This window comes from Chionomys nivalis, chromosome 12 (assembly GCF_950005125.1).
Source record: "Chionomys nivalis chromosome 12, mChiNiv1.1, whole genome shotgun sequence".
Taxonomy (NCBI): domain Eukaryota; kingdom Metazoa; phylum Chordata; class Mammalia; order Rodentia; family Cricetidae; genus Chionomys; species Chionomys nivalis.
Genome location: NC_080097.1, coordinates 57748657 through 57776395, shown reverse-complemented (window position 1 = coordinate 57776395; position 27739 = coordinate 57748657). Strand labels below are relative to the sequence as shown.

The window sequence follows — 27739 nt, the reverse complement described above, 5'->3', positions numbered from 1 at the left end:
CCCCCCAAAAACCTACTTGATTTAACTGAGCGGGCCAGTGGTCTGCCGCTTCTGTCCGCGCGGGCTGAGGATCCGCTGCTGCCTTCCGCCGCGGGCCGGTGCTCCGCCGCTGCTGCAGTCCGCCGCGGGCCCGGGCTCCTTCAACACCGCGGAGCCTCGACCTCTCCCCAGCCGCCTTAAAGAGCTGCCGCCTATCTTCGGTCACCGCCTAAGCGTGAAGCTGCTCGGACTTGGCTGCCGGTGAGCCTGGGGAGCCGACCGGTGAGGGCTCAACTTAGTTGAGGGAAGTCTGGGCCTGAGGAGCGGTCGCGCGCAATGGCCTCTCTGCCTCGGTTGCCTGCGGCCACGCGCGAGATACAGGACCCGGGTCAGGCGAGAGTGGTGGACCTTCTCCCTAGCATCCGTGGCCAGGGGTGGGTGGCGCGGGCACTGATCCCAGCCTCCATGTATCCGCGTTCTCCTGCGACCAGCTGCAGTGGCTCCTGCTGGGACTTTCCTCTGAAGGACAGGTGCTCGGCGTGGACATCGCAGGAAAGAGCTCCCTGGTACAGTGCATCAGTCAGGTAAGCACTGCGTGCCCTGGCAGTCTTAGGGCATTTTCCCACGCTTTCTCTGGGGGAGGGGGTGTTACCAGTGCTCAGAAAACTGCATTCAGATCCTCAGCTGGGGCCCTAGTGCATACCCAGCTAGTCACTGCTTTTGGTAACTAGAACTCGCGAGATGTATGAAACGATGCAGAAAACCCTGTTTTCTTCTAGTTGAGAAACTGTCTACCCCCATTCCCACCCCATCTTACCTCTGAAAGATTGGGTCACATTAAGTTTCTAGACTCTACTGCGAATTCAGGAATTCACAATGAAAATTGGATTTTAGTATTCGGTCTTTGCTTTTCTACTCTATAATTAAGCTATTTTGAGAGTTCATTGTCAAAGTGATGTATCTTTTTATGCTTACTACCGTCACTCCCTTATCATCCCCATTTATCTCCAGAAGTTGCTCATTCATGTTTTTAAACCATTCCATTTTCCGGGTCTGGAGAAGTGCTCCAGCATTTGTAAGGTCATTGTCTGTAGAGGCGTTCCCTTGAGCTGGGATGACTCTGAGATAAATCGGTGTCATTTTGTATACCTTCATTTCTTGGGGATTTACAGACTGCATTAAGCACGTGTCTTCTTAAGTTTTGGGTGCATTCATTCCCCTGCATTTGGTTGACTGGAGTTATACTGTGATGATGATTCTGTTTTAATTCCCGAAGTGGAACTAGCTTAATTATCCTATCATTCATATTGGAACACAATGGTCATGTCATTTCATGTTAATTTCAGTTGCATCTCTTTGGCATCTGTTAAAGTTTTCTTTGAAAAATACTGCAAATGATATTTTGATTTTTTTCTTTTCTTTTTTTTATTTTTTCATTCAAAAATTTCCACTTCCTCCCCTCCTCCCATTCCCCTCCCACTCCCCCACTCACCCTCCTCTTTCCCCCTGCAGTCCTAAGAGAGGGCAGGGTACCCTGCCCTGTGGGAGGTCCAAGGCCCTCCCCCCTCCATCCAGGCTTAGGAAGATGTGTATCCAAATAGACTAGGGTCCTAAAAAGCCAGTACATACAGTAGAAACAAGTCCCAGTGTCATTATCAATGGCTTCTCAGTCCGCCCCCGTTGTGAGCCACATTCAGAGAGTCCGGTTTTTTCATATGCTCGTTCAGTCCCAGTCCAGCTGGATTTGGTGAGCTCCCATTAGATCAGGCACACTGTCTCAGTGGGTAGACCAACCCCTCGTGGTCTTGACTTCCTTGCTTATCTTCTCCCTCTTTCTGCTCTTCAACTGGACCTTTGGAGCTCAGTCCAGTGCTCTGAATTGGGTATCTGTCTCTATCTCCATCCATTATCTGAAAAAGGTTCTATGGTGATATTTGAGATATTCATCAGTGTGACTATGGGACAAGGCCAGTTCAGGCACCCTCTCCTGTGCTGCCCAAGAAATGAGCTGGGGCATCCCCATGGACACCTGGGATCCCCTCTAGAGCCAAGTCTCTTGCCAACACTAAAATGGCTCCCTTAATGAAGATATCTTCTATGCTCCTATATCCGCCCTTCCTCCATCTCCACCCTCCCACTCCCCCAAGCTCTCCCCAATCCTTCCCTTATCCCTTCTCTCTCCCCCTCTCCCCTTTTCCCCACTCCACCCTCACTCCCACCCCAGGCTCCCAACTTTTGCCGGGAAATCTGTCTGCTTCCAATTTCCAGGAGGATCTATATATGTTTTTCTTTGGGTTCACCTTATTATTTGGCTTCTCTAGGCTTGTGAACTATAGGCTAAATGTCCTTTGTTTATGGCTAGAGTCCACTAATGAGTGAGTACATACCATATTCATATTTTTGTGTCTAGGTTATTTCACTCAGTAAAGTGTTTTCTGTTTCCATCCATTTGCATGCAAAATTCAAGATGTCATTGTTTTTTTTTTTTTTTACCACTGAGTAGTACTCTAATGCATATATATTCCATACTTTCTTTATCCATTCTTCCATTGAGGGACATCTAGGTTGTTTCCAGGTTCTGGCTATTACAAATAAAGCTGCTATGAACATAGTTGAACAAATGCTTTTGAAGTATGATTGGGCATCTCTTGGGTATATTCCCAAAGAGTGGTATTGCTGGATCTTGAGGTAAGTTGATCGAAATTTCCTGAGCAACTGCCAGACTGATTTCCAAAGTGGTTGCACAAGTTTGCATTCCCATCAGCAATGGATAAGTATACCCCTTACTCCACATTCTCTCCAGCATAGGCTGTCATTGGTGTTTTTGATTTTAGCCATGCTGACAGGGGTAAGACGGTATCTCAAAGTTGTTTTGACTTGCATTTCCCTGATCGCTAAGAAGTTTGAACATGACCTTAAGTGTCTTTTGGCCATTTGAACTTCGTCTGCTGAGAATTCTCTGTTCAGTTCAGTACCCCATTTTTTAATTGGATTAATTAGAGTTTTGATGTCCAGTTTCTTGAGTTCTTTATGTATTTTGGAGATCAGACCTTTGTCAGATGTGGGGTTGGTGAAGATCTTCTCCCATTCAGAAGGATGCCTTTTTGTCTCCAATGACAGTGGTTTTTTTTTTTTTTTTGCATTAAAGAAGCTTCTCAGTGTCAGGAGTTCCCATTTAGTCAATGTTGCTCTTGTTGTCTGTGCTAGTGGGGTTATATGGAGGAATTGGTCTCCTGTGCCCATGTGTTGCAGTCTACTTCCCAGTTTCTCTTCTATCAGGTTCAGTGTGGTCAGATTCATATTGAGGTCTTTGATCCATTTGGACTTGAGTTTTGTGCATGGTGATAGATATGGGTCTATTTTCATTCTTCTAGCGGTTGACATCCAGTTGTACCAGCACCATTTGTTGAAGATGCTTTCTTTCTTCCATTGTACACTTTTAGTTCCTTTATCGAAAATGAGGTGTTCATAGGTTTGTGGGTTAAAATCCGGGTCTTCTATATGATTCCATTGGTCGACTTCTCTGTTTTTATGCCAGTACCACGCTGTTTTCATTACTGTAGCTCTGTAATAGAGTTTGAAGTCAGGGATGGTAATGCCTCCAGAAGTTCCTTTATTGTATAAGATTGTTTTGGCTATCCTGGTTTTTTTGTTTTTCCATATAAAGTTGATTATTGTCCTCTCAAGATCTGTGAAGAATTTTGATGGGACCTTGATGGGGTTTGCATTGAATCTATAGATTGCCATTGGTAGAATTGCCATTTTTACTATGTTGATCCTCCCAATCCAAGAGCAAGGGAGATCCTTCCATTTTCTGGTATCCTCTTCAATTTCTTTCTTCAAAGACTTAAAGTTCTTGTCAAATAGATCTTTCACTTCCTTGGTTAGAGTTACCCCAAGATATTTTATGCTGTTTGTGGCTATCGTGAAAGGTGATGATTCTCTCATTTCCCTCTCTGCTTCAATATTCTTTGTGTATAAGAGGGCGACTGATTTTTTGGAGTTGATCTTGTATCCTGCCACATTACTAAAGGTATTTATCAGCTGTAGAAGTTCTTTTGTGGAGTTTTTTGGGTCGCTTAAGTACACTATCATATCATCTGCAAATAACGCAAGTTTAACTTCTTCCTTTCCAATTCGAATCCCCTTGATCCCCTTATGTTGTCTAATGCTATTGCTAAGACTTCAAGAACTATATTGAAGAGGTATGGGGAGAGTGGACAGCCTTGGCGTGTTCCTGATTTTAGTGGGATGGTTTTAAGTTTCTCTCCGTTTAATTTGATGTTAGTTGTCAACTTGCTGTAAATAGCTTTAATTATATTTAGGTATGACCCTTTTATCCCTAATCTCTCCAAGACTTTTATCATAAAGGGATGTTGAATTTTGTCAAATGCTTTTTCAGCATCTAATGAAACTATCATGTGATTTTTTTCTTTCAGTTTATTTATATGATGGATTACATTGATAGATTTGCGTATGTTAAACCAGCCCTGCATCTCTGGGATGAAGCCTACTTGATCATAATGGATAATTTTTCTAATGTGTTCTTGGATTCGGTTTGCCAGTATTTTGTTGAGGATTTTTGCATAGAACTTCATGAGTGAGATTGGCCTGTAATTCTCTTTTTTGGTTGAGTCTTTGTGTGGTTTTGGTATCAGAGTTACTGTAGCTTCATAGAAGGAATTTGGCAATGACTCTTCTGTTTCTATATTGTGAAATACATTTAGGAGTATAGGTATTAGGTCTTCTTGGAAGTTCTGGTAGATGTCCACATTGAAACCATCTGGTCCTGGACTTTTTTTGGAAGGGAGGTTTTTGATAACAGCTTCTAATTCTTCGCGACCCACAGGTCTATTTAGGGTGTTTACCTGGTCCTGGTTTAACTTTGGTATATGGTATTCATCTAAAAAAGTGTCCATTTCTTTTGCATTTTCCAGTTTTGTGGCATACAGGCTTTTGTAGTAAGATCTAATGATTTTCTGAATTTCCTCTGTGTCTGTGGTTATGTCCCCCTTTTCATTTCTGATCTTATTAATTTGCAAATTCTCTCTCTGCCGTTTGATTAGTTTGGATAGGGGTTTATCAGTCTTGTTGATTTTCTCCAGGAACCAGCTTTTTGTTTTATTGATTCTTTCAATTGTTTTCTGTGTTTCTATTTTTTTGATTTCAGCCCTGAGTTTGATTATTTCCATTCTTCTACTCCTCTTAGGTGAGTCTGCTTCTTTTTTTTCTAGAGCTTTCAGGTGGGCTGTTAAGTCTGCAATGTGTGCTTTCTCTGTTTTCTTTAAGTGGGCACTTAGTGCTAGGAACCTCTCAGGACTGCTTTCATAGTGTCCCATAGGTTTGAGTATGTTGTGTCTTTATTTTCATTGAATTCAAGGAAGACTTTAATCTTTCTTTGTTTCTTCCTTAATCCAGGTATGGTTCAGTAGTTGACTATTCAGTTTCCATGAGTTTGTAGGCTTTCTGGGGGTAGCATTGTTGAATTCTAGCTTTAATCCATGGTGATCTGATAAGATACAGGTGGTTACAGATATTTTTTTTTAACTGTGGATGTTTGCTTTGTTACCGAGTATGTGGTCAATTTTCGAGAAGGTTCCATGAGCTGCAGAGAAGAAGGTATATTCTTTCCTATTTGGGTGGAATATTCTATAGATGTCTGTTAAGTCCATTTGATTCATTACCTCCATTAATTCTCTTATTTCTCTGTTAGGTTTCTGTCTAATTGACCTGTCCATTGGTGAGAGAGGAGTGTTAAAGTCTCCTACTATTAATGTGTGTGGTTTGATTGCTGCCTTGAGTTTTAGCAATGTTTCTTTTACATACGTGGGTGCTTTTATATTAGGGGCATAGATATTCAGGATTGAGACTTCATCCTGATGAATTGTTCCTGTTATGAGTAGAAAATGTCCCTCTTCATTCCTTCTGATTGATTTAAGTTTGAAGTCAACTTTGTTAGAAATTAGTATGGCCACACCTGCTTGTTTCTTAGGTCCATTAACTTGATACACCTTATCCCAACCCTTTACTCTGCGTAGGTGTCTGTCTTTGTAGTTGAGGTGTGTTTCTTGTAAACAGCAGAATGTTGGATCCTGTTTTCGTATCCAATCTCTTAGTCTGTGCCTTTTTATAGGTGAGTTGAGTCCATTGACATTAAGTGATATTAATGACCAGTGGTTGTTAACTCCGGTCACTTTTTTAGTAGTAAATTTTGTGTGTTTCCCTTCTTTGTGTTGTGCTGGTGAAGGGTCTCTAGTTGTCTGAGATATTGTGGTCATTGTTGGACTCCTTGGTTAGTGATTTTCCTTCTATTACTTTGTGTATGGCTGGATTTGTGGCTACGTATTGTTTAAATTTGTTTTTATCCTGGAAAATTTTGTTTTCTCCATTTATAGTGAACGAAAGTTTGGCTGGGTATAGTAGTCTGGGCTTGCATCCACGGTCTCTTAGTTTCTGCAGTACATCTATCCAGGACCTTCTGGCTTTCATTGTTTCCATAGAGAAGTCAGGTGTAAGTCTGATAGGTTTACCTTTATAAGTAACTTGGCCTTTTTCCTTTGCAGCTCTTAATATTCTTTCTTTGTTCTGTATGCTTTGTGTTATGATTATTATATGGCGAGGGGATGATTTTTTTTTTTTGATCCAGCCTATTCGGTGTTCTGTATGCTTCTTGAACCTTCGTAGGTATATCTTTCTTTAGGTTGGGAAACTTTTCTTCTATAATTTTATTAAATATATTTTCTGGACCGTTGAGATGCACTTCTTCCCCTTCTTCTACTCCTATTATTCTTAGGTTTGGTCTTTTTATTGTGTCCCATATTTCCTGAATGTTTTGTGATGAGAGTTTGTTGGCCTTGCTGTTTTCTTTGATCAGCGTGTTTATTTTCTCTATGGTATCTTCAGAATCTGAGATTCTTTCTTCTATCTCTTGTATTCTTTTGGTTATGCTTGTTTCTGTAGACTCTATTCGTTTACCTAGATTTTCCATGTCCAGCCAGCCTTCTGTTTGTGTTTTCTTCTTTGCCTCCAATTCAGTTTTCAAGACTTGAACTGTTTCATTATCTGTGTGATTGTTTTTCCTTGGTTTCCTAGGGTATCATTCACTGATTTACTCAATTCTTCAAACTTTCTGTAATACTTCTCATCCATTTCTATAAGGGCATTTTTTACATGGCTGTTTAAGGGCGTCAATCACTTTCATAAAGTCAATTTTTTCTACTTCTTCATGATTAAGGTGTTCATGTCCTGTTGTGAGGTCGCTGGGTACTGGTGGTTTCATATAGTTTTTCAGATTTTTGGGTGAATTCTTGCATTGGCGCCTGCCCATCTCTTCCTCCGAATGCTCTCCTATGGATCTTCTTTTACAGGATCAGGTCTCCTTGCCTACGGTTGTACCTTCCCAGTGATGGTACTCCCCAGTGATGGTTCTCCTGGTGCTCCAGTGATGTCTCTCCTGGTGACAATATCAGATCTCCGTGCCCAATGATGGCTCTCCTGGTGCCAAGATCCGCTCTCCTTGCTGGTTGGGTATTCGTAAACAAAGCGCCTACCTTGCTTGGTGCAGGCAGGCCAGTGAAACAAAGGAACTCCCGTCTGCCTGTTTTTCCTGAGGATTCGCCCCCAGTGCCCAGACAGGCCAGTGAAACAAAGGAACTCCCGCCCGCCTGTTTGCCCTGAGGATTCGCCCCCAGCGCCCGGACAGGCTGAGCTAGGTGGTGTTATGTGCCCAAAGAAGGAAGGGGGCAGAAGGAAGAAGGGTTCTGGATGCTAGGTGGGTGGGATAGGAACAGAGAGGCAGTCTGCAGGGAGTAGAGTCTCTGCAGGGAGCCCAGGAGGGGTGGGGGGTGTGAGGAACTTCTGAGTTCCCTGTCCGGGGCTGCTGCCGCATCACCCTTACTGCATATCTTTATTCCTTTTGTGACCAGGACGGCTTCTTAAAAGGCTAAGATGCAATGGGACTAGGGTTAAGGCTGCTTTGCCTTTTGGCTCTGTCTAGTCTGACCAGTTAGAGGAGGTCTGTACATTGCCTCTGAGAGCCATACTATCCAGATGCAGGGTCAGGTCATAGCAGGTATGTAGTCATTAAACAAGTTGTAGCACTCTGCTCACGAACCCCATTTACATGCTCCATAGCTGGACCTCCAGAAAGTGTCAGAGATCATGCTGGTAGCAGGGCCCAAGAAGCTGCTGTTTCAAACCATATGGCTTTTTTTCCCTCCTACCACTGAATCAGCAAAACCTGTCTTAAAGGAGCTGCAACACACTGCCACACTGGAAAAAAAATTACAGCTAAACTTTGGGGTTTTTATGTGTATCTAGAGTTCCTTTTCGAGTTTTTTTTAGGTTTTACATGGATATAGTCAACCACTATTTGTTGTAAAGAAGCTGCTTTTTTTGTTCTTGGCTGCTCAGATCTGAAATAATCACACAAAAAAACTGTATTAATTAAATCACTTCTTGGCCTATTAGCTCTAACTTCTTATTGGCCAACTCTTACATCTTAATTTAACCCATTTCTAGTAATCTGTGTATTGCCACGTGGCTGTGTCTTACTGGGTCAAGTTATGTCTGGCTCCAGCAGACTACATGACTTCTCTCTGACTCTGCCTTCTTTCTCCCAGCATTCAATTTAATTTTCCCTACATAGCTCTATTCTACTTTGTCACAGTCTCAAGACCGTTTCTTTAATATCACATTAAATATTCACAGCATACAAAAGGGAACCCCACATCACTCATCCACCTTGTTTCTATACTCTACTCCATCCTCTACCAGACCCTGTTCCACAGCACCCACTCTTGTTTTAAAGCCTTCAGCTGGATTCCCATTCACAGAGAGACAACCTGACGAGAGCTCTAGAGTCAGCAGAGCAAACCTGGCTTTACTTTTGCCTCTGCATCCAATGCTGAGTGTAAGACCTGAGCAGACAGCTCAGTTGTCTGGCCTGTGCTTCTCCAGACATTCCACACCCAGATGGTGCCAATTTATGCAGGGGAGAAAGGAAATGTATTTGAAGAGAGTTAAAGTAAGGAAGAGACTCTGCCTAGCAGTGAACTGCAGGCATCCTGGAAAAACTTTCCAGAGGCAGAGGACTGGGAGACTCAGTTTGCAAGCTGACCTAAAAGAATTATTCCATGGCTTCCAAGGGGAGTAAGGGAAGAGCTGGCCACGTCCCTGCTCTGCACCTGGCCCCCAGAGCATCTCTGTCAGGCTAGGATGTATGGGATCATTGGGTTTACATTCAAACAGGCCTCATTCTTACCAATTTGTTTGCCTTGTGGGAAATGGAATCAGGCTAACTAAAGGGATGATTCTAAGTAGGAGGTGGCACAAACCTTAGGAAAAGCTGCTACTAGTAAGGATTGAGCATCTGATGGGTGGAAACAATCTCTTGAGGTTCAGAGAAAAGCCTTAAGGGTAGAAACTTTGGATTCTGACAGTTCAAGTTCAAGTTGCTTTAATTTGTTTGGTCAGTTGCGTTTTTAATCAGGATTTCTCCATGTATCCATGGCTGTCTTGGAACTTGCTTGTAGATCATGTTGGGATAAAACACAGAGCTCTGCCTGCCTCTGCCTCCCTAGTTCTGGGAGTAAGGTATGTACAATCACCACCCTGCCAAATTCAAGGGCATGACTTGTGACAAGATGTTAACGTCTCTGAGACTGTTTCTTCATTGAAAAAACCTGAGAAACAAAGACAATTCAACTGTTGTGTTATTCACCCCTAAGTGGGCCTAGACTCAGTAGAGAGTAAATTTTAAATAGTACACCTCCTCACTCAAATTAACTTAGCTACTATGGGGAGCCTGTTATCTTTGCATTTGGGAGATTAAGGTAAGATAATCTCAAGTAGAAGTTTAGACCCAGCTTGATAGAGAGACCCTGTCTCAAAAACACACCAAAAATACAAAGAATTACTAGTATTGAGGGGTAAGGTGGAAGAAGATTTTTTGTACTTTTTTTGGAGGAAAATAACAAAACCCAGCTATCGCTCCTTACTCTAAAACTCTATTTACCATAAGAAACAGATGATGTGGGATTCTGCTCTGTATGCTGTGAATATGTTTTATTGTCATTGATTAAAAAGGAAGCTGATTAACAACTTTACCTAACAGAGTAAAGTTGCCAGGTGACAACTCCAAACAGAGATATAATGAGAAAGTAGGCAGAGTCAAGAAGAAGCCATGTAGCTACCAGAGGAGAAAGATGCTCCGAACTTTACTGATAAATCATGAGCCTTGTGGTTAAATATAAAATAATAGAAATGGTTAATTTAACATACACTTAAGCTATCAGACAAACAGTATTGCAAATAATGCAGTTTCTGTGTGATTATTTGGAGTCTGGGTGGCAAGGAAATAAACAATCAGCCTCCGCCAACAGACAGATCTCCTTCCATCATCTCATCCCATTTACCCAGGGCGTGAGGAAGGGCAGGGCCAAGATATCTGTGGGTGCGTGTGTATATTTGTTTATCAAACTATGGTGCATGCACGTGTATGTACGTGTGTGTGTGTGTGTGTGTGTGTGAAAGAGAGAGAGAGAGAGAGAGAGAGAGAGACTTAGTTCTCCTACCCATGGTCAGCATGATGTCTGGGGTTCTGTATCCAGTCCTAAAACAGACACTGTGGCCTATGAATAAAGTGACCCATCGTTATCAATTAAGTTGTCCAATTATTCATCCTCACCTCTCACCAACTGCCCCATCTACTCCTTTCTCTGTAGCTTCCCACCAGATGTGTGCTTTCTCACCTCTGGCTGTTTGCAGGTACTGCCTCTGTCTTTCTGGATTGTCTTCACTGTTCTCCACCTTAGAGCCATTAGTGCTGGCCCAAGTCTGACACATAAGCCTTCTGTGTGCTCCAGTAGTTCCCTGTACACATACATAGAATATAACCAGTGTGGACACGCTGTCCATCTGATTTGGGAGGTTATATCGTATGGTTGCTGAATAGTGGATCTTGTCATGAGTCCACTGCTTGTCCTAGTACATGGCTGTTGACTAGATAACAGTGGGGAACTATCCAGCATTTAGCTAGATGGTGACAAAGTCTGGGTGCAAACATAAGCATATTACATTCTTCTCGTTTTGTAATGTAAGGGTACTTACATAATTTTATTCTCAACTATGAGTGGTGCTCTCAATCTGCCCTACTGGCTTATGCTAACCTATTTCTAAAGCCTTTCTGTCTAGGTTCTGCTCGAGTACATCCTTGTTCCTTGTAAGCTCCTCCTTCAGGATCAGTATGCTGACATTCACAATCTATGTCAGGAGGAATGAAAAGCATAGAAATTTTAAAGAAAAGTATTTTCTGAATGATGAAAAAAATTAGTGAAGTGTTTGCATATTTAATAGTTTCTATTAAAATACACTAATTAGAAATCAATCATTTAAAACTCTTTATGGCATCCGTAGCTTTTTGGTGGATTTTTAAGGTGGCAACCAGTCCTTCTGCCCAAGTGCTACCCCCTTAAATATTATTCTTATCAATAAATATTTTGGTAGGGAGAAAAAACAGTTGATTAACAATTTACCTGCATTTTTCTCCTCCAGTATTATATAGGCATGGAATTCCTGAGTGCAGTCATTGTGTCCTCTCCTGAAGACCCAGTTTCCAGCAATTCTTCCCCAACTCTGACTTTTACACCCTTTCTTGCTCCCTCTTCTACAGTAACACCTGAGCCTTGGGTGCTGCTGTGGTGGTTAATTTTTGCCAGTTTGACACAAACCTAGACATAATGTGGGATGAAGGAGGAAAATTCTCCATCACATTTTCCTGTAGGCAAGTCATTGGAGACATTTTTATGATTAATGATTGATGTAGGAAGGTCCAGCTTACTGTGGGTAGCAGTAATCTGTACAGATGGTCCTCATTCACAAAAGAAAACAGTCTGAGAAAGCCATAGGGAACAGGCCAATAAGCAGTGATCCTCCTTGCTACCCCCTCTCGTGTGTGTGTGTGTGTGTGTGTGTGTGTGTGAAAGACAAGGTAGATATGTGGAGGTCAGAGGACACCATCTTGGAGTTGGTTTAATTCTCCTATCATGGATTCCAGGAATGGAATTCAGGTTATCAGGCTTGTATGGAATATGGTTTTAGGTGCTGAGCCATTTCAATGGCCCTTTTCCCATGTTTTCTTTCCATTAAAAAATAAAAACAGAAGTGTTTCTTATATTTCTCTCCTTCCCTAAATAAGCAAATGCTTGTAAAATGCTAGCTAGTAAGGAAAACATAGGGCTGTGCATGCAGCTTGGGGGTAGTGTGAGCTTGCCTCATACATGGGTCCAGAAGAAATCATTGTATATCCCCTGCTCTTTGAATTATTGTTATGTGTTGTATATAACCATATATAGGCCTATAGGGAATTTTCTTCAGAATTTAAGATTTCTTATAACTCAACACTAGAATGACAGCCCAGTGACACAGAGAGCAATAAATGGATCTGAAGAGAAATTTTGTTAGTATTCAGGCACATCCTCACACAACACCTCACACCATCTGCCTGGCTGTATAGCAAATGGTATCCTGTCCCTTTAAGTGACCCTCTGCTCACTCTCAGTCTCTCTAGTGCTCTCCCTCCCTTCCCCCTCTCTCTTTTTCTCTTTTTCCCTCACTGAGGCAAGCAGGTCTCAGCCTCTTTTCCTTCTCCCTCCTCCCTCTCTCTCTCTTTCTCTTTCTCTCTGTCCCTTCCTCCCATCCCTTCCTCCCCACTACACCTCCCCTTTTAATAAAACTTTGCACTCAATCTTCATCTACATGGCATATTTGTCTGTCCCTAACCAGCCGCGGGTTGAACCTCTCCCTCATACCATGGGACCTGGAAAGATTTCCAAATGTCCCACTGCCACACTGGAAGATGTTCAACATCATCAGCTGTCAAGTGTTACAAATCAAATTTCAATGAGATGATACTTGATACCATTAAGATGGTGAAAATATAAAAGATAAGTCAGTCCTGGTTTCACAGCTCTGCAATCCCAGCACTTGGTAGAGGAGTGTGTGTGTGTGTGTGTGTGTGTGTGTGTGTGTGGTGTCTATCACATATGAATTTGAAGCTGGACAGCAAAATATGGTCTAAATATTGAAAAGTACATGTTGCATGCTGAGGATATGAGTCTCAGGGAAAGCACTTGTCTAGCATGCACAGGTGCTGGGACACATGTGAGAGTGTAAACACACCAGAGAACAGGAACCTGCTGCTGCATTACTGCTGGAATGTAGATTAAAATGGTGCAGCCACCAGCACCTGAGCATTTATATAAGAAAAAAGGGAGAAACCCCAATTACCTACTGCTTGATGAGTAGGTAAACAAAGGGTGGTGTGTTAATAGAGTGGTCTAGTTTCTAGTCATGGAAAGGGGTAGAGAAAGGATACATCCCATAACATGAATAAATATCACAAACATTACTTTCATTTGAAAGTAGCCAAAGGACTGAAGAATGGGGCACTTCTTTATTAGATGATTTGATTTCTCTTTAATACCCAGAATGAGACACTTGAAACAGAAAGTTAGATTGATAACTAATAGGTGGTAGGGGTCTGGAGAAATGAAGAGTAACTACTAATGAATAAAGAGTTTTTTTCTCGAATGAGAAAATTATTTTAAAAGTAAATAGAATGATGGTTGCATAATTTTAAGAACATAGTAAAAAAATACCTACTGGGTTATATACTTTAAAAGAGTGAACTTACTACATAAATGTATTACTTCTCAATATCTACAGATCACATTTCATGTCTATGTATGTTTTGTCTGCATATATGTATGTTCACTGTGTGCATGCCTGGTGCCTGCAAAGAGACAAGAGGGTGTTGGATCCCCTAGATATAAATATCTGTGAGCTTCCTTCCATTTGGGTGTGGTTGTAGGTTGAAGGGTTTGTGCTGAGAGGTATTGAGGACTACTTTTCTCCTCCAGGGGCATGTAGAGTACCTTCCAGGACAGTGATCTGTGGTTAGTAGGTGAATAATGTAGTTAGACACCAGCTCAACTTCTCCATATTCAGTGACAGAAGTGTTACCTCCAGAAACAAGTCCTTAACATCAGCTTGTGTGAGCAACCAAGAGACTTGGCAATAGCCTGTGCTATTTGATGGTTTCCATGGGTACCTTTGGTGAATGACTCAAAAGGCTGTAACCTGTTCTTGGCACTGGAGGTTTAATTTGGTGGCACAAGATATCTAGTTGAAGTCTTCTCTCCCTGTTGTTTTTTATCTCCCTGTGAGTTCCTTTCACATATGTATAGGAAGATTCTAGGATAATCAATGTCCATATAGTTTTTCAAAGGACCTTTAGTATTGATTGTCCCTCTCCATTTTCCTTCCTTTACCTTTCTGTCCCATCCCCTTTTCATTAAACCATCCAATTCTAGTTTTCCTTAATAGCTACATAACACTATAGACTTTTTCCTTTCCTTGAGAGATACTCTCCTCCCTCCTGGTCCCTTACTAGGTTCCATACCTCTGTGGGTATTCAGATTGAAGTTCCCATATCAGAACCATAACATCCTTAAAACAGAAAACATACAATATTTGTCTACATGTACTGAGCACTGTATGTTTTGTCGCTGGAGTCTGATATGGGCATGCACAGAACACACACTTGGTGCACAGCTGCTGAGTACCATTGTGAGGTCATAGCGCATCACTATGCCCCTAGAACTGTGTTGCTAAGAGTGAAGCAGAATTCAGCTCACACTGAACCAAGGATCTGTCCAAGCAGGACGCTTATTTGGTTCAGTGGGGAGTTTTAACCAGATTTTGAACGTTTGTTTACTGTTGGGTTTGGGAGGGTGCGGGTGGTTAAAGGGGAAGGCAGGGAGGGGCAGTAGGGCCAGTAGGGCCAGGAGGGCTGGGAGGGCCAGGAGGTCCCAGAGGGTGGAAGGGGGGCGGGGTTGTCGGGAGGGCCAGGAGGGCCAGGAGGGCCTGTGGAGCCTTGAGCCTCAAAATGCAGGAGGATATGGAATATGATGCCCTAACCATTCGGGCCCCTCAGCGGTCTCGCTGGTATACCCGCCTGTGGCCAGCATGCCTGGGTCATGGGTGCTTGGGTCCAAGACAGCAGCGATTTCCCTTGTACCTTATTGGGTACGATCCTGTGGGGCGGTTCCAAAGGGCGGCCAGTGTGGGTGATGTGGCTTTGGTAGAAAGATTGATCAATGCCAGTGAACACCATGTCAACGAATGCGACAGGAGGGGCAGGTAATGGGGCCTGAGGAGGGGCAAGGGGCAGGAGGGGCAGAAACTGTTGGGGACAGTCAGGGTCTACCAGGGAGAAACATACCTTCCAGATCTGCAGCCTGCGGGGGGGGGGGGGGCAGATGTCATGCTTAAGGCTCTTCTTTCATGGAGATCTCCGGGTGTGTACCTGCTTTAGGCTCCTAGGCACCTGAAACCTGCACACCTTGGAAGGCCATCTCCGAGGCTTTCTTTAAGAGAAGCAAAACAAAGAACTTCAGTTAGTTTACAAATCCCTTTACATTGTCTCTTTTAGAGCACTTTATTGAGGGCTTTAAAGGAATTTCTCTAAGAAAACCACATACATCTTTTTATGTGTACACTTATAATTTTTTAGGTTTCAGTGTTTTGGCTGCATGTATTTTCAGTGTACCACACAAGCATAGGAAGAGGGTGTTGGATCTCCTGGAACTGGAGTCATGGACAGTTGTGATCTGCTGTGTGGGTGCTAGGAATCAAACCCAGGTCCTCTGCAGGAAAAACTAGAGCTTGTAAATGTCAAGCCATCTCTCCAGCCCTTTAATGTATATGTTTTTAGTGCTGTTATATGCAACACAGAAAATTGTATCATAAGATAAATTTTCACATAAAAAGCCAACTCAAAGCCAAAAAACCCCACAAAGAATTAACAAGAAATCTTATGTCTGTTTCATGCTTGCTGAGGTATTTCATAAGGAAATTTTCAACTTGAACTATAACTCTGTCCCCCGGCCCCTTATATACATGTTGTGTGTGTTTTGGTACATACATGAAGGCTAACGGTTGACATTCTCTTTGAAAATTTCTTTTCATGTCATTAAAAAAATCATATGTGTGTGTGCACCTGTGCCTCACACATGTCAAGTAAGTGTGTGAAGGTCAGAAGAGAACTATCGACAGCTGTGTTCTGCTGTGTTTTGGATTCTGGGGATTGAACATAGGCCATTGGCTCTGCCAGTAGGTGCCCTCACCTGATGAACCACCCTGTGGTTCCTCCACCTCAGCTTTTTAGACAGATTCTCTCACCCAAATCCCCGCTGTGTTTGACTGATTGTCTTGGAGTATACTGATTGACCTAGACTTGCTGGCAAGATAGATTTGGGGATCCTCCTGTATCCACATCTCCAGCACCAGTTTCTCAAGGTGCTGGGGGTTCTGAAGTTGGGGTCTCAGGCTTGCAGGGTGAGTGGTTTTCCAACTGAGTTGTAACAATCACTGCAGCCCTCTTTCCTAGTCCTTGTTTCCTGTTTCTTGCTAGATTATAGGCAGGAAACAATGACCCTCAACAGTAGATTCTCCATAGCTCACATGCTTCTTGATCATGTCTATGGTTGTGAGGTTATTTAGTCTATAGTTATTCAGTCTTCCAAATGACAGCTTCATACAAATATTAGAACAGTAAATTATTGTTTCAAAGTATTTTTGCTTAATAAGTGTATTCTTTTTTTTATTGAAAAAAAAATTTTCCGCTTCCTCCCTGCCTCCCATTTCCCTCCCCCTCCTCCCGCCCCTCTCCCCCTCCCCCCACTTCTCTTCTCCTCCCTCTCTAGTCCCAGGAGCAGTCAGGGTTCCCTGCCCTGTGGAAAGTCCAAGGTCCTCCCCCCTCCATCCAGATCTAGGAAGGTGAACATCCAAACTGTCTAGGCTCCCACAAAGCCAGAACCTGAAGTAGTATCAAAACCCAGTGCCCTTGTCCTTGGCCTCTCGTCAGCTCTCATTGTCCGCCATGTTCAGAGAGTCCGGTTTTATCCCATGCTTTTTCAGTCACAGTCCAGCTGGCCTTGGTGAGCTCCCAATAGATCGGCCCCACTATCTCAGTGGGTGGGTGCACCCCTCGTGGTCCTGACTTCGTTGTACATGTTCTCCCTCCTTCTGCTCCTCATTAGGACCTTGGGAGCTCAGTCCGGTGCTCCAGTGTGGGTCTCTGTATCTATCTCCATCCATCACTAGATGAAGGTTCTATGGTGATATGCAAGATATTCATCAGTATGGCTATAGGATAGGTTCATTTCAGGTTCCCTATCCTCAGGTGCCCAAGGAACTAACTGGGGACATTGCCCTGGGCATCTGGTAGCCACTCCAAGTTCAAGTCTCTTGCCAACCCTTAGGTGGCTCCCTTAACTAAGGTATGAGTTTCCCTGCTCCCCTATCCAACCTTCCTATATCCCCAATCATCCCGTTTCCCCAAGTTCCCCTCATCCTCTCCTTCACACTTTTCTCTCTCCATCTCCCCTTACCCACATCCCACCCCACCCCACCCCCAAGATTCCAATTTTTTGCCTGGCAATATTGTCTATTTCCCATAGCCAGGAGGATAACTATATGTTTTTCCTTGGGTTTGCCCTCTTGTTTAGCTTCTTTAGGACCACAAATTATAGACTCTGGCCCCCTATCCATGGCTAGAAACCAATTATGAGTGAGTACATCCCATGATCTCTCTTTGGGTCTGGGTTACCTCACTCAGGATAGTATTTTCCATTTTCATCCATTTGCATGCAAAATTCGAGAAGTCATTGTTTTTTACCGCAGAGTAGTACTCTAATGTGTATATATTCCACACTTTCTTCATCCATTCAAGTGTATTCTTTTAAAACATTGAATTTTCCAGCTGTATTTATCCATTCTGCCAATCTACTTATTCCCTGCACGTAACTTAGATATCTACTGTACAGCATACAAATCTACTAGCTCTCAAGACCCTCTCATTCTTAAGATATTACATTTCTCTGTCCAGTCAGCTTTCCTGACGTTCTATAAATTTAAATATTGAAAACAATGAATGATGCTCAGTTGAATCCCTAGTAATTTTTGTCTTTAAACTTTTTGAAAATCAAAGCAAGGGATCTATGATACCCATGGGTTATCTCCTTCTGTATAGATTTACTAAGTTTTGGTGCTAATTCATGGAGGTATAAGGCAAAGAGCCATTTGCTACCACCCGGTGTCTATATTAACATGGACATTCTGTCTATTGACTGAGGACTATGTTGTTGGCAAATATAGAAACATTAATTCTGGGCATTGAGATATGAAAAAAAATTAAAGTATTGATGACTGAAATTTTAGGTTTTTCTTTGTTGTTATTGCTATTCTAAATATGTTTACATTTCATAGTCTTAAGAGCTGAAATTTACATAGATACATGTGACCTTTAGAAGTGTCATGGGCCTGTGGATTGTGTCATATTTCATTGGATGTAAGGCACAATGGACTGCATGGTGACCTTTTATTTTGTATGGTAGCAAAGTAAAAAACATTGCCAATTATAGTCATAAAATATCATGAATTATAAGTGGCAGACATCAGCGATGCTAAAGTGTGAAATAAAGAGTAAGGTGGGTGCAGTGGAACTGCCTGCATTCTTACCTACTGGGAGGATTACCTAGTTCAAGGCCAGCTTAGGGAATATAGTTTTAAAATATTGTAAAGATACTTGAGTAAAAACTTTCACATCTGCAGTAGGTATAATTCTGCTATTTCTCTTCATTGAAATATTGTGTTTGTTACCATTAGGAACAAATTGTAATTGAATCCAGCAAACACTGAGCTGTCAGGTGCTGGGAGCATTTGTACGTGCTCTTGAAGATGTGAGTTGAAGCATCACAGCAGCACTGTGTAAGAGAGCTGCAGTGTTGAATCCCCATTCTACAGATGGAGAGATTGATTTGTGGAGCTCATAGGAAGTCTGTGTTGTAACTAGAAACACTCAGTGATTAGAGTAGGATTCAGATCCAATCTGAGTTCAATCTACTGGGCATTCTCCTGTTATCCAGAGAGGCTGCTCTGAGGAAGGATGAAGCTTGTGATAGAGCACTCGCCTTGAATGGGACAGCCATGCACTATATGCCTAGCACAGAAAGTGAACACCTGAGTAGAGAAATAAGTAAATAAGAAAATTTCCCTTTCTTCTCTTACATCAGAAGGAAATGCACATTGGTGTCTACTTGAGTGTGCCTTTACATAATAATCTGTAATTTCCTAAAATGTCCTCTCAATTTGTAGGAGTGCACTGCACTACGCCTCTGCCCATAATCATCCTAATGTAGTGACATTGCTATCGTCCAACGACTGTACCGATATTAATATGAAGGATGATGAAGGCTGCACACCCTTAATTAAGGTAGCTATCGCAAAACACTTTTGGTATAAAGTGGATTAGAAATCATCCTTGTTTGGTTTTTGTTGCTGTGATGAAACACTGGCCAAAACCATCTCAGGAAAGGAAAGGTTTATTTGGCTTACAATTCCACATCACAGTCCGTCATGAAGGGAAACCAGGTCAGGAGTTCAATCAGGACCTGAGGGAGGAAATGAAACAGAGGTCATGGGGGAATGATGCTTTTCCGTGGCTTTTTCCAAGGCTTGCTCAGATATCTTATACTACACAGGACAACCTTCCCAGTCATGCCACCACCCCTAGGAAGCTGTGCCCTCCCATATCAACCTCAATTAAGAAAGTACTATACAGGCTTCCCAGAGTCCAGTCTGGTGGAGGCAATTCTTCAAGTGAGATTCTTTCTTTCCAGGTGTCTTCAACCTGTGTCAAGTTATCAAAACAAGCAAATGAACAAGCAACCTCCCCCACTACAAAAATGGCCAAACAGTGCTGGTGAAATGCTTTAATATCTAGGTGTGCTGGCACACCTATGAAACTCTACCACTTGGAAAACTTTGGTGGGGAGGTTATGAATTTAGGAAAGTCTGGTTACTTGAGGACCTTGTCTCAAAAAGAGAGGGATAATATGCATGACCTAAACAATTGGTCTGATCCAAGGGTAACTATTCAATGGAATTGTTGGAATGCTTATTCAAGTTCTTGATTTCAGTGTCTCTCTCTTTATCCAATACCCACAGGCCACCCAGCGGGACAACATAGAGTGCATCTCTATACTACTCATGCACGGTGCTGATCCCCACATTATAGATGCCAATGGCGATGCTGCCCTCCACCACGCCATTTGCAGAGGGAACATAACAGTTGTCAGCAAACTGCTGGAGTATAATGTAGATATTGACACCGAAACAGAGGTAAGAATCATTCAACTTCATTCACAATGTACTTCCAGCAATGACACTCAGATCACTTTCCACCTTCTGAAGCTCAAGCAGTCTCACTGAATCTGTTCAGAGTAAAGCATTTTTTCCAAATCTGTTTTTCATAGTTTGTAGGTAACTTAAAGGAACTCTGCACAGCACATTTTGTTTCAGACTTGGGCTTTACTTTAAAATTCAACAAGTAAAGGACTTGGGCCCACACATACTTCACATACACACAAACAATAGAAAAATAATTTAAAGATAAATGTCTGTAGAAAAAACAGAAATCTGTTGCAATTAAGAAGTTACTGATGTGACTTGTCCCTCAGAGATGAGGCTAGAGTGGGAAGGTCACAGGCACACAGGTAAATGTGGAAAATTGATCATTGAAGAAAACATGCTGAGAAGACATTTTTACTTAACTTTTTCAGATTTTATATGTACATAACAAAGGGGCCAAAATGTGACTCTATCTTAGACAAGGAGCAACTCCATTGTAATCAATGACCTAAGCCTGAATCCAGGACGTTCCCCAGTCAAGTTTAGCCAATTGGCTAAACAGTTCCAAACCTGGCCTTATAAGGCCAGGAGACCAGAGTTGCAGGATCTGGCCGCTACTGACTATATGTGACAGAAAAATCCCACAATGGATGAAACTGTTACTTATTCTGTCCAATCAACATGCCCCTCGTGTAACTGCTCCCTGAATGCCCAATTATTGAAAAAATATTTAAAGGATTAAAAAGATAGAATTCCCCACATCCACTTTAAAAGGGCCTGTATGTCTTTGTCCGTGGTCCTCATTATCACTTTATATGGGTGATGGACTGTTGCATGCGGGCTGTTTCTGAAGAATAAGCACTCTTTGTTTTTACATACCATTTGAGTCTGAGGTCTTCCTCCAGCATCTTTTGGACCACTACAACAGGAAACGATGTTTGGTTTGGGAGAAAATTTTTAGGTTAGGGAAAATAGTTTTGAAAAACAGGTTGAGAAACTGCTCCAGAGATGCCACTTGAGTTCACTCATTCAACAGAGGCATACCAAATCTATCTCTACGTTTTAGGATTGGGGCAATGGAGGCACATCTCCATGGAGCTAAGAAACTTGGAACTAGCAAGCGTTTGTGGGAAGTTCTGGAAATAGTGGTGTTCACAGGCATTGTTGGACAGGGAAAGATGTTTCAAAGGAAAGGGAAGCCCTGTGTGTGTGAATCTGCAGCAAGGGCTGAAGGAAAATCTATCCTTTTGTGACTCATTTTGTTTTCAAAATCTGTGATACATTTTTCATCTGAGAAGCATGTCAATTTATAAAATGAAATTTTTCCTTTCCAGTATGGGTTGACACCCTATAAACTCGCTTTATTTGAAAATCAACTTAAAATGGCGGAGTTTTTAATTGAGAACGGTGCAGATGCACCTTCGGAGCTTACACCAAATAGGTACCGTTTCTTTCTTACAATCTTAGTGCTGTTCTTGAGGGTGTCATTGCTTAAGTAATGAACATTAAAATGCTAGAGGGAAAATGGCTTCAACTCATAAGCATATATTGAGTAAGACTAGCTCACAGCGAGTGTGAGCTGGAAAAGAGACTGTTCCAACGTAAACAAAGGAACAGTGTGTGCCAGGGCTCAGCTTCCCATTTAAAAACAAGTTATCATTTCTAATCTGATTTGATTGGCAATTTTCTACTTGTTCAGGCAACTTCACATTAATGTTGTTTACTTTGAAAAGTGTCAACTTTATTATCAACACTGAAATGTATAATTTTATCATTTTTAGCCTGTTCCTTATATATTTTCTTCTTATATATGTTCAACTTAAATATTTTTTTTCAAATCATGTTGTCTCTTTGATCACTCACTCTGCTTTAAGTGAATTTGAATAAGCAAATAGTTTAGGGTGTCCATTAATTAGATGATATTACCAGATGCTATTGTTTTTCCCCTGTCCTGTCTGAAATATCTTGACACTGTGTTAGTCAGATATGAATCTGTACACCCAAACTCCTGAAACAGTTAATCTGGATAGGGACACTTGTCCAAAATGAGTACAAAGAACTAAGACTCCATTGAGAAAATGCCTCCATGAGATCTGGTTGTAAGGCATTTTCTTAATTAGTGATTGATGGGTAAGGGCCCAACACATCATGGGAGGCGCTGTTCCAGGGCTCATGGCCCTGAGTTCTATAAGAAAGCAGAATGAGCAAGCCAGTAAGCAACTCCCATCCATGACCTCTGTAAGCTCCTGCCTCCAGCTTCCTTCCCTGTTTGAGTTCCTGACCTGTCTTCCTTTAATGATGGACTATGATGTAGACATATAAGCCAAATGAATCCTTTGGTCCCCAGGTTCATTTTGATCATGGTGTTCTATCACAGAAATAGCAGCTCTAAATAGGACACTTGATATTTAAGACGATTTCAGCATTAAAAATCAAATGATTACCTTTTTTGTTCATACATGCAAGTTTAAAGTCAGATGAATTAAAAAGTAAAGCCTGTGTGTTGTGTATTTTTTATTGAAAATACACTTTGTACATACCATATATTCTAACATGGTTTAGCATCCCTCATCTTCATGTACTTGTTTTTGTGTCAGAGGACACGCATGCACTGATATTCCCAACGAAGACACAGTACAACACTGTGTGATGGCTTTGCCTTCCATCTTATTTGAGGCATTTTTTCTATTTTTATTTGAAACTTATCCACTTACTCCAGGTAAGCAGGCTGGGAAGCCTCTTTGGAATCTTACTACCTCCACTTCCTTTGTACTATAAAAGTGTCAGACTTTTTGTTGACAGTGTCAGACTTTTTGTTAAATTCCAGGTATTCAAATTCTGGGCTACTATGACCATTATGTTTACCCACTGAGCCATCTATCTGGCTCTGAAACCCTCAATTTTAAAAAGAAGAATTTGAGTCTAAATTAAAGAGGTGGCTATAAGTGTATTGCTATTAATTATGGAACTAAGGCTTCTGAGTACAGAGCACTTTCAATTAAACCTCTAATCCAGCTAGAGGGCCTGTGTTTCCCTCTAAGAAGAGACATTTGAGGTCATTTAGTCTTCCTTTAATACACGATAGACAGAAATTTGTAGCTGGTACTTTTGAAGCAAATAAAGTGTGCTTGTGACTTTGACATGGAATAGCACAGTTTTAGGAATTCATGACTAGGAACATGTCTCAGAAATAAAGTACTTATCACACAAACCCAAGATTTCAGAGTTCAACTCCTCAGCACATAGAAAGGGCCTCGTGTGCTGTGTGCATCTTTATCTCAGGGAACCTTGAGGGACTTGGGAGATGGAGACAGGAGACTGTCTGGAAAATTATACTTTAGATAGTCTTGCTTTTTACAGCTGTTAACAAGAAACTCTGCCTCAAAACTAAGTTAGGAGGCAAGGACTGACAGTCAAGGATGTCCTCTGACCTAAAAAACATGCACTAGGATCAACAGACACAAATGCATACACAGATGTGAACAGGAACACATATCAAATATGAAGATGAAAAAGTAAATTTAGATTGTTGATCTAATAAGATTGGGGATCATTATCTGCTCAAAAGACATTGGAAATAGTGGTCAATGTTGAAGGTTTTCTTAGTTTTCTGGAGATCACTTCAGTAGCAGTGCTATTTTGGACAAGGTTCACACCGCAGGTGAAAAGTCCCCATGACAAGTTCCAAGACCGTGATGACAGCCAAAGCAGAAACTAGGAAAATAAAGCTGCTGGTCCAGAGTATCCTGGCAATAGGCCCTGAAGTGCAGCATTCTTAGCTCCGACCTGGGAAGAATATAACTGACAAAGGAGTGTTGCTTTCCTTGAGTTTTGAAGCTGGTCGTGAGTTACAAAGACTCAGGATTACACAAAAAGGCTTATGAACAAAGAAACAGCCAGGCAGTGGTTTCAGCATTCACACATGAAAGAACTGTTAAAACAATTTGAAGGTACCACAACTGTCATGGTTTCTGAGAATGCAGGCAGAAGGATGCTTAGAAGCAAAAAAAATAAATAACTTTTACATATACTGACCATTGAGAGCATAGTACTCAACAAAATACCTCCAAAGAGTTCTGACTTGTGGGACCATAGGGACATGCAGGCAGATGAGTGGAACAGGAGCACTGACACCATGAGCATATAAATACAAGGTTACCAGAGCATTCAAAGAAAATCATGGAAAAAGCACTGCTATCATTCGTGTGTGCGTGCGAGAGAGAGAGAGAGAGAGAGAGAGAGAGCGCTAATCAAGAGCTAAATTTTCTCTGTTTCTTCTTATGAGGGAAGGTGGGAAGGACAGCAGTCATTAATCATCACCAACTGTTGAAGAATTAGTTTAGAGTTCTTAGGCTGGGTCTTGATGCCCATGCCTTTAATCCCAGAACTTGGAAAACAGGAGGCACAGAGATCTCTTTCATTTCAAGACCAACATGATGCATATAGTGGGTTTAAGGTCAGCTGGACTGCATAATGAAATCCTGTTTCAAGAAATTATTTGTAAATATCTAATGTAAGATATATTAGGGACTCAAAAATAAAGAATTTAGAAAACATGCTAAGTGTTTTTCTATGAATAATTAAATGATGATCACTTTTAAACATATGTCACAGTGGAGGAGCAGCTGCAGTAGAATCAGAACAATCAATGAAAAAGTATGCCATCTTCAACCAAGGTAAGAACGACTCCAACTGCTCCTACCTTCCCTAAAGAAAATAAGGAAGAGCGAAGATTTTAGATCCCCAAAAAGGAGTTAAGGAAATCCAGTATAAATGCAGTTCTGTGGTTTTCAAATATTCTGAAAAGTCAGAATTAATTAAGAAATTATTTCAAAGAACTTTCAACTGTGAAGATTATTGTCAAAACATTGCTTATTTTATATTAATGCTGATATCTGTACTCCCTTTGAATAAAGGAGAAATCAACTTTACGCACACATATCCTCCATAGTCCCATTGCAGCAAATAGGATTATTAGAAATGCATATTCTCCTTGAGTTTTATGACAAGAGCCTTGTATTTTGTACTGCATAACAATACACAGGTAGGTATCACTAGAATGTAATTATGTCACAAACCAACCTCAGTAATCAATAACTTTCATTAAATAATTTCCTACCTTATGATATAATTAAAATCTTCTGACCTCTTTAACGTGTGTGCAATTTCTCAATTTGTACAGTTTTGTCCTACTGTATAATTGTTTTCTTTAGAAATCTCCTATTTTAGGATGAAAGCTTCGTTCTGTAATGAATTTATGAAGACTTATCAATCCTGACATGTTTTCTTTTTCCCTTCCTTCCTTCCTTCCTTCCTTCCTTCCTTCTCTTCATTCCTTCCTTCTTTCCTTCCTTCCTTCCTTCCTTCTCTTCATTCCTTCTTTTTTGTTTTGGTTTGATTTTCTCAAGTGCTAGACATTGAGCACAAGGCTTTGGGAGCATTCTAGGCAAGCACCCTACCCATTATCCCTAACTTCAGTACTTTTCTCTTTAGTTTTTCTTATAGAACATGGTAAGGGTGAATATCATTTCCATGCTGCAAAACATGATTCAGGAATAAATATTGGAACAAAAAGCAGAGTGTAGAAAACGACATCATTCTGTATTTCAAAGAATTGTCTGCTTCTCCACTGAGTCTGGAGAGACTTTGTGGCAGTGGCAGGAACACCACGTAGTGTTTACTTCCAGCAACTGTCACCACAGTGTCTTTTATACCTAAGTTGCCAGTGGCAACCACTCTAGGTAGTGAATCCAAAACCCTCCTCCCTCAAGAGGTAAGATGAAGAGAGTCAATATTATTGTAATGGAGACAGCGTTGTGTCACTTTATTATGAAGTTTGCTGTTCATGGCATTTGTGGTGGTGAGAACTGACTGAGGCCTCCTGCATAATAAGCATAGGCTTTCCTACTGAGCCGCAATCCCAGTCCAGTAGTTGGTTTCTCAAATGAACTTCCTGAGTTGTGGGGAATGCTATGAAAGCACATTAAGTTTCTCTGACTTTAATCAAGACAAAAAATAAATGAAGGTTTTTTTTTTTTCATTTTTGTTTTCCCATGTTTATTTTGGTTTTGTGAGACAGGGTTTTCCTGTGTGTTGACTTTGAGCCTAACCTGAAATTCATTCTGTAGACAAGGCTAGGCTTGAAATTACAGAGATCTGCGTGTCTCTGGTATCAAGTGCTGGGATTAAAGGGGTGCACCATCACTGCCCAACTCAAATGTTTATTTCTAAAAGCAAGCTGCAAGTGTCTAGGGAAGTATTCAGTGAGTTTATTGTTTACGTATGTAGACACATACAATGATCCTATGTCAGAAGGAAGCCCATGGAATTTGCTGCTCCAGTCTCACAGCTGCTTCTCTGCTGATCTCTCACCTGAGGTGGAGCTCGGGGTTATTACTACCAAGGGAGGGATCTTTCCAATAATTCATTTCAGGGGAGATGATGCCTGCTTTCATGAGCATCCTTTAAGCTGCATATAAGGCTGGGAACCCAGATGGAACTAAGGATATTCTTCCCTCAACGGGGATGAGGAGAGGAAGCCTGTTGCACTCCCTTGAGCTGTTAGGTAAAATTCTTTGCCCTTCTTCTCTTTTTTTCTGTTAGGTTATACCCTGATACAAAAGACAGAAGCCATACATCTAGTCCCAGTGGTAGCAATTTGCACCATAAAATGAACAATTGTAACTAAAAAGCTGAACAAGATTCCTTGTTTCCCTGAAGAACAAAAATGTGTATAGGCTCATGGATTTTTTTTTTCCATTTTGAAATTGTTTTGTGAGACGCAGTCTCATTGTTACGTAGTTCTGGCTGTCTTGGGAATCACAGGGATCCACCTGCCTTTACCCATGTGCTGGGATTAATGTTGTGTGCCACCATCCAGACTCTAGAATTTTTCTCAAGTGTCATTATCCCACAGTCAAAGAAGAACCACAGAAGCTATTTTGTGACACAGTTAATTGATGCTTATACTGGTAAGGATGCTGCTCTCCATCTGTCTGAGAGAGATCATTTAGGATCATTTCAATTGTTTATGGGTGGGTGTTTACCTTTAGGTATTATGCTTATTAAATTTAAGTCTTCTTTGATTTGAAATATAAAGAAAACGAATGAATTCCACATGAAGAAATGTCTTACAAAGGAGTATTTACTCTAGAATAATCTAGATTCATCTCAAAAATTATACTGTATGTCTAATAATTTTATACGTTATATTTTTCTAGCATTGTAATGAATTAATTTTGATTTTTTCAGAAGAAAATTTCAGCACTGACATAAAGTCTTCTTGCAGGTAAGGTCTAACAATATATAAAGACTAAGGAAACTCAAAGATAACAAGCTAATTATTGGTTGTATTCTCAGATAGATACTGATTTATACACTCAATTTTTGCTTTGTCTTACAATCCCCATAGTATTATCAATGTATTTTAGCCAGAAATATTGTTGTTTTTAGATCGTGGACATGAGGTGTATACTCAACCATCATTTCCCAAGTACCAATTCTGCGT

General features: G+C 41.3%; 1 protein-coding gene across 2 annotated transcripts in view; it reads left to right on the top strand.

Moving 5' to 3' along the window:
* Window positions 1-493: 493 nt before the first annotated feature.
* Window positions 494-27739, top strand: part of LOC130884593 (inversin-A-like) — a 54303-nt gene continuing 27057 nt past the window's right edge. The window contains exons 1-7 of one of the 2 annotated variants that reach the window (XM_057785672.1): window positions 494-563; window positions 7347-7691; window positions 19198-19315; window positions 20050-20223; window positions 21567-21673; window positions 24847-24908; window positions 27484-27520. In XM_057785672.1, coding sequence (XP_057641655.1) covers window positions 19280-19315; window positions 20050-20223; window positions 21567-21673; window positions 24847-24908; window positions 27484-27520 — 416 coding nt within the window. In that variant the 5' untranslated portion in view covers window positions 494-563; window positions 7347-7691; window positions 19198-19279. Of the gene's footprint in view, window positions 564-7346; window positions 7692-14926; window positions 15181-19197; window positions 19316-20049; window positions 20224-21566; window positions 21674-24846; window positions 24909-27483; window positions 27521-27739 lie in introns of those variants that run through there. The other variant, XM_057785671.1, reaches the window with a different exon arrangement.